The following is a 17,728-nucleotide window of genomic DNA, read 5'->3' as shown; positions in this document are numbered from 1 at the left end:
TACCCAGCACTGGAGTGGTGTCAGGAGTAGGGAAAGGAGCTGGTGTGAGCCACTGCCTCCCCCCTCCCCGTACCCCGGGCAGCATCCCCGGCCCCGGCTCCTCCGCGGCCGGGCGGGGCGGGGGCCGGGCCCCGGAACCGCCGCCCCGGGGAGGGTTCGGGGGTTCGGCCCGGCCCTCGGGGGCGGGCGGGCCCCGGGGCTATGAAAGGAGCCGCGGCCGCGCCCGCCCCAGAGCCGCTTCCCCGCCGCGCCGCTCCCCACCGGCGGCCGCCCCGGAGCCGCTGCCCTCACCATGGTAAGCGGGGCCGGCGGGATGGGGACTCGCACCGGGATTAGCATCGGGATCGGGGCCGCCGCTCCGCCCGGCAGAGGTCCCGGTTCCCGGAGGGCGGAAGCGCCGGCGGCGTGGCCGACACGTGGGCGCCGGGTCCCGGGGGGTGCGGAGGCAGCCGAGCCCCGAGAACGGCCCCGGGGGCCCGCGGCTCCAACTCGGGGGTCCCGGGACACCCTGGGGGCTGCCGGGGCACAGACAGCCCGGGCCCGGGGGCGATCGCTCCCTCCGCTGGCCCCTGTTCCATGGGGAGCCGGAGACAAGCGGGAGCTGTGTGGGGGCGGCGGGGGGGCCGGGCCCGGCTCAATGGGAGATTGTCCGGCGAGACCCCGCTCCCCCGGGCTCTGCGGAGCCTTTGTCCGCCCGGCCCGGCCCGTGAAGGCGCCCGTTGTCCCCGAGCCGGCGGCGAACAATGGCCCGGGGGGGCCGCGATTGTTCCTTTGTTCACGGGGCTGAAAAGCGCCTCAGTCCCCTCAGCAGCTGCCGCGGCAGAACAGCGGCCCCGGTCCCCGCCCGCGGGACAGCCCGGCCCGGCCCGGCCCGGCGCGGGGACAGCCCGGCCCGGGGCCGCCGCAGCACCGGCTCCGGCCGTGTGACCGCCCCGGCAAGCGGGGCACTGTGTGCTCCAGGTCACTCACCCGCTTCCTCCGGTGTGAGCACTTTGAGCCCCTGCTGCTCTCAGGTTTGTCTGGGAGTGAGGCTGCAGCTGAGCCCCGTGGGAACTCTGGGGTCCTGCTCCTGCTCCCAGGACATTTGGAACCAAAACCTTCTGGAATAAAGAGATGGGAAAATCAACATCTGAAGTGTTTTTAAAAAACTGTGAACTGGAAAAACATTTTTCTAGCCCAGGCAGAGCAGTTATGTTTTACATAAAACTTCTCAATTTTTGCATCAAAGGCAAAACTCACTTCTTGGGTATTGCTCTCGTGATCTTTGGCTTCAGCAGGTGCAGTGGATCCCAGGCTGGGCTGACCCACAGACAGCTCTGGGGGTAGAAAGTTCATGTATTGACCCAGCAGACAGTGTCTGCCTCGTTGATGCTACTGAGAACTTGCACAGCTGAAGAAATCCCTCGTTTCCTTTCAGTCCCGTGTTTTCCCAGGCCCTACTGGGAATTAATCTGGGATTCCGCTTACCAGAGCTGCTGGCAGGAGGGGAGGGAGAGCCTGTGCCAGCTCCCAGCGGCATTTCCCGCTCACTGCTGCCAACCACGAGTGTTTCATTTCCTCCAGCACTCGAGGTTTCACTTTCGAGTTCTGCCTGGCAGCTGCTGGGAGGGGTTTGGCTTTCCTGGAAGCCATCTCAGTTGTTCTTCCCGAGAGAAGCCCAAATTCCTGCTGCTGATCCTCAGTGCAGCTCAGAGAGAGAAACATCATCCTTGCTGGGTGCCCTAGGGAACAGCCCCTTCCCTGGGAGTAGTTTTTGTGGTTCAGGTGAGGGGACAGGCGTGTGGCAGCTCTCAACCTGCTGGGACTTTCAGTTCCCGTTGGGCTCCTCCACGGCTCGCTGCTCTCGCATCCGGCAGCCACAGGGCTTTGTTCGAGCGTTCAGACTGAATGTGCCACACGAGGAGCTCTGCCCGGGCTGGGGCTTTGTGGCAGCTCATGGTGCCTGAGAAACCTCTTCTGGGTGGGGCAGGACTGCCAGAGCGGGGAGCAGGGCTGAAACTTCAGCCCTTGGGTGGGGTGTAGTGGATCCCTGCTGTGGGAGAAGGTGTCAGCTGAGCAGGACACCCCAGTGAGGGAGTGTGGGGGAGATGCTCCCCGTGCCCCATCCTTTCCACTAAAGGCTCAGCAGAGCCACATTTTCTCTGGGGTTCCTGCCCTGCAAAGAGTTTTCTCCTTCCATTTCAGAACAAAGGCTTCTCCAAGAAGAGTCACACTTTCCTGCCTAAAATATTTAGAAAAATGTCTACTCAATCAGCAAAAGAGAGACCTGAGAGTTTGCATTTCCCGTTCCTGGATGATGAAGATACCATCTCCACACTCAAAGAATCCAAAACCTTTTTCATCCTCCGGGGCCTGCCTGGCAGCGGGAAGTCCACCCTCGCCCAGGCCATCCACGATCGGTACAAAGACGCCTGCAGGGTCATCTCTGTTGATCACTATAAAATCACACCTCTAATAAGAAGCACCATTCCTGAAGAGTACTCCAAGGTGGATGAGGATCTAGTTGACTATTGCAAACGGGAGATCAGTGTCATCGTTTTGGATGACACTCACCATGAGCGGGAACGGCTGGACCAGCTCTTTGACATTGCCGACAAGTACCGGTACAAAGTCATCTTTGCCGAACCCAAAACCCCGTGGCGCTTGGATTGTCCCCAGCTAAAGGACAAGAATCAATGGAAACTAACTGTGGAAGAGCTGAAGAAGATGAAGCCAAGCTTGGAGAAGGAATTCCTCCCCATGTATTTTGGGTGGTTTTTGAGCAAAAGAAGTTCGGAGATCCTGAGGAAGGCTGGCCAGGCATTCTTGGATGAGCTTGGGAGTCTCAAAGCCTTCAAAAAGGAGAGTAAATACTGTATGTATAGATGTTGTCTTACCACGTTCTTACCTGTTGATGTTAACAAGTCTGATCAGCTTCTAAAGCCAATTTCTAAAGCTGTCAACAAAAGCTTTTTAAAGCTACTAACCTGGTCATCATAGTTGACAAAGTTGCTTTTGTAAGTAAACATAAAGAGTTTTTCCCATGTCTTTTTAGCTCTGGCACCACAGGGCACTGAGCTCAGGCAGCAGCACCAGGACATGGGATCCTGGGTGTCCCCTGGTTCCAACGGCTTGGGTGGGAAAAAGGCAAAGAGAGAGAAATGGGCAAGGCTGAACAATCCCATCCCTTAGGGGACCCTCACATCGTCAGGTTTAAGATGAGCCACGATGGTGCACAGGAGCTTCTGTTCTCTGGCTCCATCTGCCGTGAGCCTGGGAGGAGGGAGGGGTTTGGTTTCCCACCCAGCACTCCCCAGCAGTCAGAGAGATGAGATGTGAAGGCTGGGGTAGGGAAGGGAGCTGAGACTGGACCAGGGCTCGTGGGTTGACATCGGGGGAATCACTTTGTGACAGTGACATTGTTTACCTGTATCTGCAGTTCCTTCTGCTATCGAAGATCCCAAAATAAAAATAGATCTCACCAGCTACTTTGTGAAGAGGCCACCTGGGGTCCTGCACTGCACCACAAAATACACTGAGTTTGGAAAAGCAGCTGGAGCTGAGGAATATGCACAGCAGGAAGTGAGTGTTGGGGTCCCACCTCCTCCTTCCGTGTCCTCTCCCTCCCCAGCAGGGTGTCCATGAGCCTGGGAGAGGGTTGGGAATGGGCTTTGACCCAAGAGGCCAAATACAGGGACAGCAACTACGTCCATGTGGCCTGTGCAGAGAAAACTCCAAATTGTTGAGATGGTGATCGTTTCCTGTTTCTAAACAAAATACTCCCACTTTCCCTGATCACACATGGCTTCCAGCATCATCTCTGACAGCTTGAGCTGAATGATAATGAATTGAAGGACTTAGATTCCCAGATTGATTATTTCAGAGCACATAAGCCCGGTTTAAATATTGGAATTTGTGAAGAACAAAGACGTTACCAGCTCCGAATCCACAGAGCTGGGGTGTCAGGCACTGACCTTCTCCCTGCTCTGGGTGTTTTGACCGTGTCACAGCAAGAGCTGCCGTGAGCTGTCCCTGAGCCTGGGGACGGTGACCCCAGGGCAGCGCCGTCAATCCCCACCCACAGGCGCTAACTCTGTCCCTTGTGCGTGTCCCTCTCCTCCAGGCCGTGAAGGCTTCCTACGGCAAAGGCTTCACCCTCTCCATCTCGGCGCTGTTCATCACCACAAAGACTGTCGGGGCTCGCATCGAGCTGAGCGAGCAGCAGCTGCTGCTCTGGCCCGGGGACGCCGACAAGATCCTGCCCACGGACAACCTCCCGCGGGGCAGCCGCGCTCACATCACCCTCGGCTGCGCCAACGGCGTCGAAGCCGTCCAGACCGGGCTCGACCTGCTGGAGTTTGTGAAGCTGGAAAAGGCAGGGAACAAAGGGGAGCAAGTGGGGGAAATTGGAGGAGGGAAACTGCTGTATTTTGATAACGGTATGTGGATGCTTGTCCTGTCTAAAAAGATTGATGTGAGGGCGATATTTTCGGGATACTATGGGAAGGGAAAACTTGTGCCAACGCAGAGCACCAACAAACGGGGCTCTGCCTTTAGTTCCTGCACCATCATCTAGGAGCACAGGCAGGGCAGCTCCTCGGTTTGTTTTTAAAAGGCAAGTAACTCCTGTAACCTTAAAGTGTAAAGAGAAATAATTCTACCTTTACTAAAGTAAACCCTCATGCCCACCCCAGCGTGAAGCCCCTGGGGAGTTATTGGCCTCAGAAAAGGAAGAAAACAAGCAACTCCTGACTGAAATTGTCACGGATTTTAATATGAGTTTTGGAGGGAACCAGCTGGGGTGTCCTGCTTGTTTTCCTCCTTGGAGAAAGATCAACTCTGGGGCTTTTATCGCTTCCCTCTGAACCACAATCGTTCGATCTTTACCTGTTGGCACTGACCGAAGCCTGTCAGTTGCTGGTCTGAAGCCAAGGGAACTGCAGGATGTCCCTCCCCTCCCACACCCAGGGACTGACATCGGCCATTCTGGGTCAGAACCAGCGAGACCCAGGCGTGGGTCACTCCTGTCAGGAGTCCTGTCCTGACCAAGGGTTTGGCCCCTAAGGACAGACCTCGCTGAGGGCAGCAGGTCCTGGCAGCCCGAATCGCAGGCCAGTCCCGCAGCTGCCCAGTGGGCTCCATCCCAGCTCCTGTCCCTCACAGCAGAGATGCTCTGGGGACAGCCAGGAGGACGGCACTGTGCCAGGTTATGTCTTAAAGACACCAACCATGAACTTTGGGGAAATCAAGTGAAACAACAGGACAGGGAGCCAATTCCTGCAAAGCAGCTCCAGCCCCTTCCTTCCACCTGGGCTGGACCAAGAACCATCCCATGTCCTGTAGGGAACAATCCTGCCTTGGCAGGGAGTGGAAGAGATGAACTAACATCTTTTCCATCTTATTTGATATAAACTAAAATCATGTCTGAAGTACACAACTGGACTTCATGCAAGATTTTACTCCCTCTAATGCACTTGAATGTTAAGAGTTAGGCTGGAGTAACCCCATAGCGTAGGAAGCAGAGGCACCATAACTGTGTAACTCATGTCTGCTTGAACCTAAACCCTGGCTGGAAGTTACTGACCCAGCACTTTTGTCATTAAATCTGTTTTATTGAAACTTGGGTTTGTGCTGTGCCAGGCCCTGGCCCAGCAGGGCGGTGGCTCCTGGGCATGGTTTAACACAAAGCTCCACTAACAGCCCCAGGTAAGGTCCCAGCTCGACCTCCTGCTCTGGCTCAGGGTCTGGGGAGCATCAGAGTGACATTAACCCACACTAACACTGTAAATACTGACTGTGTTTGAGGCGTGGGCTGGGCTGGGGCAGAGCTCACCCCGAGCCCAATGTTGCTGGGGCAAGGAGCATTTCTTCTCTGACTGTTGAAGCCAAAAGCAGGGAGAGCTTTGGTGCTTTTCTGGTACCAAACACTCTACCATGAAAGCAAAATACTTCCTGCTGTTCAGAAGCAAAGGATAAGAATAAATACGCATTATAACATAAAATAGCGAGCTATAAACCCACCCAGAGCACCTGTGACCCTTCATGGAGAAACCCCCTCCGAGCTTCTGCACTGGCAGCAGCCGAGTGCCCAACGCTCAGCCAGGGCCTCTCCTGACAGAACCTCCAGGGTTTGTTCCACCAAAGCTCTACAAGGTATGTGCCAGCACCTGCTCAGGGGCTGGCTGAGCCCACTCCCCCAGTGCCCAGATCACTCCAGCACTGGAATCAACAGCTGGAATATCTCCTTCATCTGCCTGTTCAAGAACAACAGTGACAGTGTCGTTGTTTGAGTTTTTATTAGTTTGTACATCATATACAGTTTATAATAAAGTAAAACCGATTGCATATGAGTCTGCTCAGGCTGATTTCCCATACAAACACGGCATCAGGAGTTCTGCTAAGGAAGTAAACAACAAATATTCACATTTTTACCATTCACATCCTAGAAAGGGCGAAGAGGGACAGTTGGTACCGATGCGGAGCCCGGCCGGAAGAGGATGAGGAGTTTGGCAAAGCAATGAGACAGCGATTGCTCCATGCAATTCCCCTTTCCTCCCAGGGAAAGGTTGAGCTATGTACACTGAGGTAAACATTCCGAATTCCAATTCAGATAAATACGGCAGCGCAGGGACAAGCTCCTCTCCGAGTGGCTTCGCATCGGTGCCTGGGTTTGTCCTGACTGTTCTGCAATGTTGTGACACTCGTGCACTGTGGGGCTCTGGGTGCTCCCCCACGGCCCCTCGGATGTCACCTCACACCACACTGTTCACAGGAGCCATTAGGGGACAGGGCTGGGCAGTTGGACAGGCTGGGATGGCAGCTGAGCTGCTCGTCCCGCTGGCTTGGGGCTCCCCACGGATCCTGCCCTCCTGGGCCACCCCCGGAGCTCCAGCTCGGGCACGGTGTCCCAGCTGCCAGCAACACACCAGAGCTGTCCCTCCAAGCTCAGATCTGGGTCAGGGAAAGTGCCCAGCACTGCTCCAAGAAGGGATAACCCCATCCACAATGGTGGGAATGAGGAGAGCGGGGCCTGGCCAGGAAGGCCAAAGCATTTCACATCGGCTCCCACAATCACACAGGGACCCAGAATGGCCTCACAGAGCCAGGGACAGCCACCAGCTATTGCCACCTACCCCTGCCACAGCCCTGCCACAGCCACCCAGGGACTAGCACTGCTCCAGGGACATGGGTGGGTGCAGCACACAGTTGTCCTGTTCCCTAGGGAAGAAGAGGGGAGAGGACAAGGCACGAATTTAAACAGGATGAAAACCATCCATTGGAAATAAGAGAATATCTGGAGTTATTACTGAAACTGACGAAGTCATTTGGAAACAGCAAAGCAGCACATGGCCCAACCCTGTGACTGTTTGATGGCTGCAGATCCAGGCCAGTGTGGCTGGACAGGGACTGGCACCAGGCTCCACATCAGACACAGCACGGTACCACAGCAGCATGCACTCTGCATCTCAGCAGATACAGAGTGGAGGGACCCGCTAATCCATGGATTATACTCTTGTACCTGAACAATTTGTCTTTCCCATTTTCCAGTTTGCATTTCTGCATTTACAATAGCCAGCAGCACAGGGGATCCTGCTCACTGAGCGCTCCCAGAATCGGAAACAAACCTGAAACATTTCTGTGCAGCCAAAGCAATGAGGAGCCTTAAGAGGGTGGCCAGAACCTCCTGGATGGACTTCACAGCTTTCCAACCCAAACTATTCTACGATTCTGAGCATGGCCAGACAAAACCACATCCAAGGCAAAGCCTAATGGCCACACAGCTCCTGATCTCCCTGCCAAAACTGCAGTCCTACAGCAGAGCCCTCACATGCCAGCTCTGCCCAAGCCACACTCCTCACACACTTCTCTTCATAACTTTCCCAGAGAAGCTGACAGCCACTCGCCAGTTCTCGAGCTGTTCAGAGCATCTACTCCCAACCTGGCTGGTGGAAGATGTCCCTGACACACCAGCCTGGTCTGGCTCTCAGCCATGGCAGCTCTGCTCTCTCCAGGTCCTTGTTGGCAGCAGCTCTAGCAGCACCAGCCATTCCCCCTTGGAGACCCTGGGCAGGAGCTGCCAGGCTGAGAGTCAAACCAAAGCGTGCCTGTGCCTTGGGCAGCTGCTGCAACACCACCTCCTGCACCTCTGTGTGCTCTCTGTCCTTCTAGAAACAACACAGGCACAGCATCGCTTGAAGACGCTCTTGTGGTCTCTGCAGCAAATCCCTGTGGCTGGTGGTCCCCATGGGGCTGGTGGTCCCCCTGGGGCTGCAGGATGTGTGGGAGGGCTGTGAGCAGCTGGAGCATTGGCACTCTCATCTTGCCTGTAGCTACACCCAACCACAACCCACGGATAATGTCCTGGAACCACCATGTGTGGAGGCAACATTCCAAGCAATGCACAGCTGAGTCCATTTTTTGGAAAGAAGCTGAGTTTTGTCTCCCCAAGCCATACTGGGACATGGTGGAGGTCACAGTGCCACTGGGCACTGCTGCTGCCCTGAGGTGCCAGGTGCCACCGAGCCCTGCTCAGCCCTGCTCTGTGCTGTGGGGAACAGGGGCTGCACAGGGCCTGGGGCACTCTGGGCTACTGGAAGGTGTCCCTGCCCATGGCAGAGGGTTGGACTTGACAGCCTTTAAAGGCCTTCCAGCCCAACCCATTCCATGGTTCTATGCATTTGCCTTCACCTTGATTCACGTAACAACGCTCTGTAGAAAGTCTTGGCACTCACCATATGAATATTTAACTACATTAAATCATGCATTCATGTACAGGTTATAAATAGCTGCTGTATACATTTTCTCTCCCAGAAGCAGAGCCATTCCACTCCTGTGCTCCAGGGAACGGGCTCACTCAGCTTGGAGAGAAGGAAGGGAGGAAGGAAGCTGGTCACACTTCCCTGGGGCAGGGGAAAATGAGAATAAACCCACTGACAGACACAGAACATGGCTCTGCTCAGCAACAGGAGACTGAGAACAACCCAGACTGTACAGTGACATCAACACACACACACACACGGGACGAGATGTCATGGATCCAAAATGCCACTAAACAGGCCTTGTAAACTCTGATTTACAGTGCCAGGAAAGCTGGGGAAGCATCAGTGTGCATAGACCAGTATTTCAGTTCCCCACGTATTCACCATTTCAGAGCCTGAAAAGTGGCAGGACCCAGCTGCTCCTGGTTCACCTGGGTGGGTCCATCCCTCACACCAGTGTGAAGGACATCAGAATAAACGTGGGAGAGTTGGGTTTTGAAAGTACTACTCAGCGCTGGTTCACTTAGAAAGCTGAGTTTCAAACCAGTTGTAAAATACTCTGTTCTGCAGTGCTAAAATTTAAGCCCTTAAATTTTCCCTCTACGAAAGCAGATTGTCAAGAATCCTGACCAAACACCACAGCAGGACCACGACAGCAACGTCACCAGCGCTGGAACCGCCGGGAGCTCCCCACAGCAGCCCCTGTCCTGCTGAAGGGCACAGCCCTCGGGAGGGAGGAAGACAAAGATGAGTGATCACCTCGTTCAGTGAGCTCGAAATGAGCTCCCTGCAGTGTTTGTTCTGCTTCGGGAAGGCAAATCAGGTGTTACACAGAGTCACTGGGAGGTTTTCTCTCAGCACAGCCCAGCCTGTGTGCACAAGCAGCCATTCTCTGAGCAAACTCCAGCCTCCAACAGCCCCACACTGCCAGGGTCAGCCCAGGAGCTTGGCCAAACCCCTGTGCCCCTCACTGAGCACAGCCCAGGACCCCCAGCCACGGCCCCACAGCCTCTTGCTCCGCTCACACCCCAGGCTGAGCCTGACAGCACCGTGCTCCAGAACCACAGACAGGAGCTCACACAGGGCACCTGGACAAAAAAGGTCCATGCTGTAGAGAAAAGGGGGGAATTCTGGAAGCAGAGCCCTCTCCCAGCTGAGACCCTGCTGTAACACCACCTTTTAGGTGAAAATCAAACTGCTAACAGGCAGTGCCCCACACCAAACCCACCAGGACACGGCTCCAGGCCGGAAGCTCTTCCATCCCTCCAGCTCCTGTCCTGACACTGCGCAAGAGAAAGTACAGACTGTCAGTTCAGAGCTGGACTTGCATTTTCTTGCTGCTTTGGAGGAGTAAATCACTGCCAGGGGAAAACCAGGTTAAGTAAACACACAGCTGCTGCACATCAGGAGTTCAGCGCTGCACATCCCAAACCACCCATGATCCCTGCCTGGAATTCACTTGGCATTGAAAGACTCACCCATGTCATGGATCAGTAACAGGAAATCACACATCAAGCTCAACAAAATCAAGTTTAGCACAAATATAAAATATTCAAGTGGATTAATTTAAAAAAGTACAGTGAAGGAATTCAGCCCAGAGCAAATTCAATATTCCCTTAAACAGGACAATCTTGGGAACACAAAGCCCTTAATTCCAGCTGCATCACAGGGAATTCTCACATAAGCTGCTCTTTAAGCAGCATTTCTCTGATACAGAATTGTAAGCTCACACATTATCATAGAAGTTTAATGCCCAAGTGGGCCTTGCTGGGAGAACCATGAAAAAAAAAACCAAAAGAAATAAAAAAAGCCAAGAAGCCAGGCTTGCAGGTGAAATGGGATTGTACAAAACTGGATTGAGCCTTGGCAGTATTTCCAAAAGATTAAGATAACTTACAAGTTACTCCAAACCCTGGACATGCTGCTTTGGAAGCAACCAGAACAAACCAGGAATTCCTTCTCCCTCTCACATGTGGAGATTCTGGGAAGATTCCAGGAAATCCTCTGTGCAGAGGGGCAGAAGCAGCTGAAAGCACGGGCCAGCATGGAGGGACCAAGAGATTCAAAGCTTTATTATTTTTTTTTTTTTTTAATAAAGTTAACAGTAAAACAAAATTCACAAGCCTTCCCCTCCCGAGCTGGTTTCCTCTTCACACACACAACACACAAACAGAGGCTCCAACCCAGAAATGAAACTGCTCTAAGGACAACGAGACGTGATGGAGGAGGAGTCTGGGGCTGTCCGTATTCGAGGTTAAAAGAAGCAGATCAGGTATGTGTGGTTTGATTTGTGTTTGTTTGCTTCTTAGCCAAACTGGAAAAAGAAATTTCCAGGCCCAGAAGCTGAAAAAGAAAATGGAAGATAATCAGGACTTTTCAAATCCAAATTGGTTTAGTGCAATCCTAAGCAGCACATGGATGGCCAAGCCCACACACAGCTCCAGAACAGGGAGCCCCTGGGTCTGTGGCTTTTGGAACCCAGAAGAACCAGAACCAGCCACCAGCTGACACTGCAGGCAGAACTTTGAAAAAGCTCTTAAATTTATGCAACAGACAAATGCTCTTCTCAAGCACCACATCCACTGGGAGCCCCAGCTGCCCTGCCAGGGGGATCTGCGTACTTACGATTCCAAGGCTGGGAGGAGAACACCTCACCTACCTTCGAAGCTGAAGCCCCCTGGCCCGCTGAAGAAGGCCTTGAAGATGTTATTTGGATCAAATTCTACAGGGAAGAGAAGGAATTCATGAGCTGCAGTGAAACAGCCATCACATTCCCACAGTTGAGGAGCTGTCAGCTCACTGAGGGTCCAGAGAGTGTCTCAGAGTGGCCGGGCAGGGGGCACAGGGCTGGCTCCCAGCACCTGGGGCCATGTTAAGTGACCACAAACAGGTAAAGCAGCTGTCCCAGAGAGAGCCTGCCACAGGGCAGCCTAAAGATCTGGAGATGCAGCATTTAGGGACTCACAATTACACTATTTAACACATCCCGTGACAGATTGCCAAGGACAACACCCACCAGTATTCCAGCCTGAACTGGGAACACTCAGTGCTGTCATCCCTGTCATCCCAGCGCTGTCAGGGACCAAACCCAGTCAGTTCATGGAACCATTCCCAACAGGAGGCTTGCTTTAGGGGATCAGGCAGACTCTAAAGGGTCTGATCCTGGTAAAGGCTGCCATGGCAGAGTATTGTAAAGAACACTGACCTCCCATGTTTAATCCATCCTCTTCCAAATCCTGCCCACTGTCATAACGGGCCTTCTTCTTGGGATCTGACAGGATGGTAAAGGCCTCACCAACCTCCTTAAATTTCTTCTCCTCCTCCTTCTGTACTTCTGCACTTGCTCCACTGTGTCGGTCTGGGGATACACAAACAAGCAGGAAAAAGCTTTTAATTTCCAGTGCAAATGGATAATGCTGCACATTCCCAAGCTCCTGTCCCAGAACATGCTCCAGATCTGTGGGGTCAGAGCTGCTATTTCCCAGAAATTCCCTCTTCCACATGCATTTCTGCCTCAGTGATGCTGCACAGGGCACATAAAGACTGCTGTGGGTACCTGGATGGTGCATTAGTGCTCGTTTCCTGTAAGCCTTCTTGATCTCATCTTCGGAGGCGTTTTTGTTCACCCCCAGGATTTTGTAGTAGTCTTTCCGTTTGCTCTTTTTCAGTTCCACCTGTGCATTCTTTAGGAGCTGCTTGTGTTCTGGAAAAGAGCACAACAAACACCAGAGGGGAGGAGTTATTCCATCTCTTCCACTTCAGGCCACTCAAAAAGCAAGGGGACAGTCAAAAACAAGAATCAAACCCAGACATTCTGAACCCCTTGCACTGCCTCAGACACAAGCTGAATTGTTATTTCATCATTCAATGCTTGGAGAGAAACCAGACCAGAGACAGGGATTTTCAGTGACTCTGAGGGCTTCTCCATACTGTCCTGCTGGGGTATTAGGCTGCAAATTACAGCATATTGTGGGGGGAAAAAGGAACAACAAAAAAATTGCCAGTTCAGGGAAACTTGTGCACACACAGAGAGTGCCCTTGTGCTCACCTTTTGTTTTCTCTGTCTGATAAACCTTCTCATAATCTCTTACAGCATCTTCATATTGTTCTGTGTCCATGTAACTGTGGAAAGAAACACTGGTGGCCAAGGTGTCCCTCACAGGAACATCAAAAGGGGTTCAGTACAGGCTGTCTGTGTGGATGTGGATTAAGAGAAGTGCTCAGGACTCAGCAGATCAGACCTCAGAGGAACCCACACAGGGCTACTGCTGGGAGCCCTGACACTTGTGGGAAACCCTGGCAGAGGAACCCACACTCTGGGCTCCAAGGGGACACTGTAAACTCCTTTGGCAGCACAAGTTCTGCTTTAACAACCTGCTCATTCCAATATGCAGCTGCAGGAACTGATCCCAGGCAGCCTGAGCTCCAGGGAGCTGGTGCAGGGTCAGAGCTGGCACAGAGCTTCACACTGGCAGTGCTGGTCAGGAGTGACAACCCTGGCACCTCCGAGGGACATGTGTCTGTCTGTCAGCCTTACACACACATTACTCACTGTAACTTAGCAATTACAGAGATGGGAGGCTGGGAAAGATTGATCTTGGAGGTCTTTTTCAATCTCTTTTGTAACCATTGTAAATTTGCAATTGCAGACATGGAGAGAGAGGGGCTCTCTGGGACAGAACCTCTATAAACACAGTAAGCTGAGTCAAGATTTAAAACAAATCCTCCCTAAATCCTGTTCAGATTGGACATGAGGAAGAATTTCCTCAGTGAAAGGGCATAGGGTTAGGCATTGAAACTGGTTGCTCAGGGAGTCACCATTCCAGGTGATGTTCAAGGAACAACTGGATGTGGTACTCAGTGCTCTGGTCTAGTTGACAGGATGGTAATCAGTCAAAGGTTGGTGCCAATGATTTTGGAAGTCTTTTCCAACCCAAATGATTCTATAAACAGAATAATATAATATATATATTATAATATAATAGAACCAAGAGGCAGTTCCAGATCCAGGCAGGCAGGAGAGGCCACAGAGAGCTACCCCCATCTCCTCAGCAGCAAAAGGAAGAGGAAAAAATTCAGGGCCCCACCCCTTCTACTCAGTTAAGATCCAGATTTGCGATCCTGTCCCTCAGAGCTGCCAGGAGGACACTCCTGCCCACACACCTGCTCAGGTGTCAAGGTGTACTCACCACTGTGCCCTCCTCAGGTAGGCTTTGATGTACGTGTCATCCAGCTTCACTGCGTTCGTGCAGTCATCGATTGCTTCTTCAAGTTTCCTAAGCTACAACATCAGACACAAGTGAGTAAACCCCAGACAGAGAGCAAATTCTGCATCATGACTTTAGGCAAATGAAAGGTGTGTAGAATCTGGGAAAGTCTCACTGTTTTCTGTGTCTCTGTCTAGGATTTTTTTTCCCAATTTTCCCCCAGACACTGAGCTTTTGTTCCCTGGGAAAAAAAAATCAGCAGCCTGGCCAGTGCTATGTGGTGCTTCTGTGTAAGAAATGCACTCAAAACCATGTGCCTTCCTGATAACAACCCCAATTCTGTGTCCAAACTAATTCCTGGGCAGGAAGATAAACCTAAAAATATTTAAAAGAAATCTTTTTTAGAAGAAGTGTTGTTTGTTTTCAGACACAAACATGTAAGACACCCATTAAGTGGCCACTTCCCAGGTTTTGGGAACAGCCTGTGTCTCTGACCAAGTGGAAAAGTCTGGGAAAGCAGCATCAACACTGGGACAGCTGAGGAACAAAAATGCCCAGAGGACACAGGGTGGGAATTGGGAGCACTGTCACATGACTGGCTGTTTCTCTGGATAGTGCAGGACTAAAATTCAACAGCAAAGCTGAAGTGTCATGGGGCTTTAAATTAGGTCTTATTTTTTTTTTTTTCATAAAAGCACAAAGCAAGACGTGATTTACAAGAAAATCAATCTGCTCATCGCTGGGAAGGAAGGAAAGAGAGACAGGAGTGCTTTTTGCTGACTAAGATAAGGCTAAAGCATGTCCCTCCTCTCCCTCCCACTCTGTGCAGCCCAAGTATTTGAGTTTTGTTTCTGCAGGAGTTGATTGCTGGCTATTGGGAACTGATCCAAGTCTTGTGCAAGCACAAAACCCTGAAACACTGCCCATGGCCTCAGAGATGCAGCTGCCCAGCAGGCAGGGGGGCCTGTGCTTGGCAGAATAACTGATCTGCAGTTTATCACTGCCATGGTGGGGTTATGGTGACAGACACCTGCCAGGTGACTGTGCCTTACCTTTGAATTAACCGTCCCCCTGTTGCAGTAGAGTTTGGCATTTGTTTTGATATTATTTGGGTCTATTCCTAGTGCCTCTGTGTACAGTTCATACGCTAGTTTGTAGTTGCCTTTCTTGAACGCTTTATTCCCGTCTTCCTTCTTCGCTTTAAGTGCTTTGGCATTCTGAAAGGAAACAAACCTGGGTAAGATGAGGTCAGGGGGACCAAGCACCTTGTTCTGCCAGAAAAGGGTCCTCAGACACAACAGCTCTAATCTGGTTTCAGACATTGCTGCAGGATACAAGCCACAGCTTTGTTCCAGCAGCTGAAATGATCTGAAAGCACTTTGCCTTTCCCCCAAGAGAAGCACCAAGGAACAGCCAGCGCCAGTTCCAGGCATCCTCCATAGGAAAAAGGCTGCCTATTTTTTAAGATGAGAACATGCCAGTGTAATAAATTTATGGATTAAAATGACTGGGAGCTCACTTTTTGAGAGAACATGAACAGATTTAAAGTTGGTCAAAGAGCCACACCAGGGGAAGGAGCAACACCAAGGAAGTGTTAAATGAAAGGCTATAGGCCTGGATATTGGACCTGAAAGTCAGGAATTCCTTTAGAACCAATGTAACTTTTTATTTCTCCTCTGCCTGACCAGGGAACAGAGTGAAGGAGAGGCTGCTTCCAAGTATCAGTGCTGAGAAACAGTTTCTAGGAGCTTGGTTTCATCTGAGGCAGCAATTAACTGTCTTTGGGAAGGGTTGGACACACTGCCTGCTCCTGGAAGTCCAGGAAAGGCAATGGTGAGGGAGGGAGAAGGGATTGATCCAGCAGAACCAAACTATGCGTTGGGTTTAAAAAAAGCCAAATCCCGGTGATTTTGCAGCCACATCTCCACCACTTACCCGGCAGGCAAGACAGGCCTTCTCATGGTCAGGAGCCATCCTGAGGGCCTGCACAAAGAACTGCACGGCCTTCTCGATGCAGTCCTCGTAGTACAGGCACAGCCCACGCACGTACAGCGCGTCGGCGTTTGTCGAGTCCATCCGTAGGATGTCACTGCAACACACAGCAATGGAGGAAATCTTCCTCATTCCCATTTCCTTCTGACCTCCACAAACGCTTTTCTCCACTGTGGTACTCAGATATTTCAACAAGTCTGTGGTACAGGTAAGCCAAAAGGCCAGAAGCCTCCCCAAACAGGAAGGCTGCTTGTGAATGGGGTCTGGATGCAGCTTCCCAGGAAGATTAATGTGCATAAATTCCCTCCTCATCACAACATGCACTAAGGAATATTGGTATTTTATATTCCCTGACTTATTCCTGTCATGGAGCACAGGCAGCAGCCAGGACACCCCACAGGTGTTCCCCAGCCCTCAGACACTCACCTGGCCACAGACTGTGCCTCGGGGTACCGGCCCAGCAGCGCCAAACACTCGGCCTTGAGGATTTTGAACCGGTGACATGCGGGAGCAAACTCCAAAGCACGATCCATGCAAAATACAACCTGGGGTGGGAGAAAGCACAGGTGTGAGCACAGCTAAGAGCCAAGGGCCTGGTTTGAACAGCTGCCCCTGTGTGAGATGTGTGTTTGACCAGGAAGGCGAGCGTGCAGACACCCACCTCCACTGCTGCTGGAGACAGATTTCATTGGAAAATTTTCCTCATATGCAGGTTGTGCCTTTCAAAGGGCTTTGTGTGCCAAGGTCTGAGGCATCTGCTGCATTACTGCGACAGAGCACTACACAAGACTCAAGGGACACCTGTAGGAGGTTCATCCCTTTAAGTCTTCTATACTGTAAGCCCTAAAGAAAGGGCCAAGAAGGACAATCCTGCCCCTGTTTCCTGCGGTATAAAGACATGTGGGAGGGACAGAAATTCAATAGATTGAGACAGTTTGGACTGGACAAAACACAAAAAAGTACAGTGCAAGGGCTGATCTTCCACTGGCCTGACAGCCATGGGCAGGGTGAGCTAATGGGTCTTTTCCATCCCTGCACTCTGGTGGGGACATCTGTGCAAGAACGGGGCATTGTTCCCCAAGGTTCATCTGCTCCTCGGCCCGTGACATCACGGGGCCCTGCTGTGGGAAGCACTGTGCTCCAGAGCCAAGGGCTCCTGGGTGAGACAGGAGCAGCTCTCCAGAAACAAAGATCACGTTTCATGTTGGCCTCCCCAGTGCAGTGGGACTGGGGAAGTGAGGGACAGATGCAGATGCCCAGGACGTGCAATACAGGCAGGGCAATTCCTACACAGGAAATTCAGATGGATCACACATCCCATTTGCTCCTCAGAAACAGGTGATACAAAGCTGGGATTTACCCTTCCAAAATCTTGAGTTTAGCCTAAGAGTGACCTGAACAATGGGCTCAATGTACCAGACAATCTCCTTTCTGGGATAAATCTGAGGCTTACATACATCCACTGCACAGAAGCAGTTGCATGAGAAGTGCTTGGTGCCTTTCAGATTTCATGCTGTCATTTCTTGTTCTATCAGGTCAGTACCAGCTGCATCCTGTTACAATCCTTGAGAAGAAAGATTTGGAAGTTGTAAGGAGAATGCCCCATGCAGATCTGCATTCCTCCTTGTACGACCCTCACTGGCACACAGTCTGCTTTTTTTTTTATTTCAAAGAGCTGAGAAAGAAGAATCCTGGATATGCATTTCAGGAGCAAAGTGTGATCAAATGCTGCTGCTGACAAAATCTGCCTCAAACAGCTCAATCATGACTGCACTTACCCTGCAAAGCAAA

At 52.0% G+C, this 17,728-nt stretch overlaps 2 protein-coding genes across 2 annotated transcripts in view; one reads left to right on the top strand and one right to left on the bottom strand.

Moving 5' to 3' along the window:
* Positions 1 to 150: 150 nt before the first annotated feature.
* On the top strand, positions 151 to 6,324 carry CNP (2',3'-cyclic nucleotide 3' phosphodiesterase). The gene is made up of 4 exons (XM_086864302.1): positions 151 to 295; positions 2,185 to 2,854; positions 3,419 to 3,561; positions 4,103 to 6,324. Exons 1-4 carry the CDS (start codon positions 293 to 295, stop codon positions 4,553 to 4,555), a joined length of 1,269 nt encoding a protein of 422 aa, XP_086720428.1. The 5' UTR covers positions 151 to 292; the 3' UTR covers positions 4,556 to 6,324.
* The window catches only part of DNAJC7 (DnaJ heat shock protein family (Hsp40) member C7), a 20,503-nt gene continuing 9,035 nt past the window's right edge, over positions 6,261 to 17,728 (bottom strand). The window contains exons 6-14 of the mRNA XM_086864301.1: positions 16,364 to 16,482; positions 15,881 to 16,034; positions 14,998 to 15,162; positions 13,928 to 14,019; positions 12,787 to 12,860; positions 12,295 to 12,441; positions 11,944 to 12,096; positions 11,398 to 11,460; positions 6,261 to 11,081 (exon numbers count right to left, since the gene is read on the bottom strand). Coding sequence (XP_086720427.1) covers positions 11,044 to 11,081; positions 11,398 to 11,460; positions 11,944 to 12,096; positions 12,295 to 12,441; positions 12,787 to 12,860; positions 13,928 to 14,019; positions 14,998 to 15,162; positions 15,881 to 16,034; positions 16,364 to 16,482 — 1,005 coding nt within the window. The 3' untranslated portion in view covers positions 6,261 to 11,043. The remainder of the gene's footprint in view (positions 11,082 to 11,397; positions 11,461 to 11,943; positions 12,097 to 12,294; positions 12,442 to 12,786; positions 12,861 to 13,927; positions 14,020 to 14,997; positions 15,163 to 15,880; positions 16,035 to 16,363; positions 16,483 to 17,728) is intronic.

This window comes from Cyanistes caeruleus, chromosome 27, assembly GCF_971803275.1.
Source record: "Cyanistes caeruleus chromosome 27, bCyaCae1.hap1.1, whole genome shotgun sequence".
Lineage (NCBI taxonomy): Eukaryota > Metazoa > Chordata > Aves > Passeriformes > Paridae > Cyanistes > Cyanistes caeruleus.
This window is presented reverse-complemented; position numbering and strand designations above follow the sequence as displayed.

Excerpts from the sequence above, each read along its gene's own strand:
- CNP (XM_086864302.1), top strand. Across the intron at positions 2,855-3,418 it reads CAAAAAGGAGAGTAAATACT|TTCCTTCTGCTATCGAAGAT; the intron begins GTATGTATAGAT and ends CTGTATCTGCAG. Across the intron at positions 3,562-4,102 it reads AGGAATATGCACAGCAGGAA|GCCGTGAAGGCTTCCTACGG; the intron begins GTGAGTGTTGGG and ends CCTCTCCTCCAG.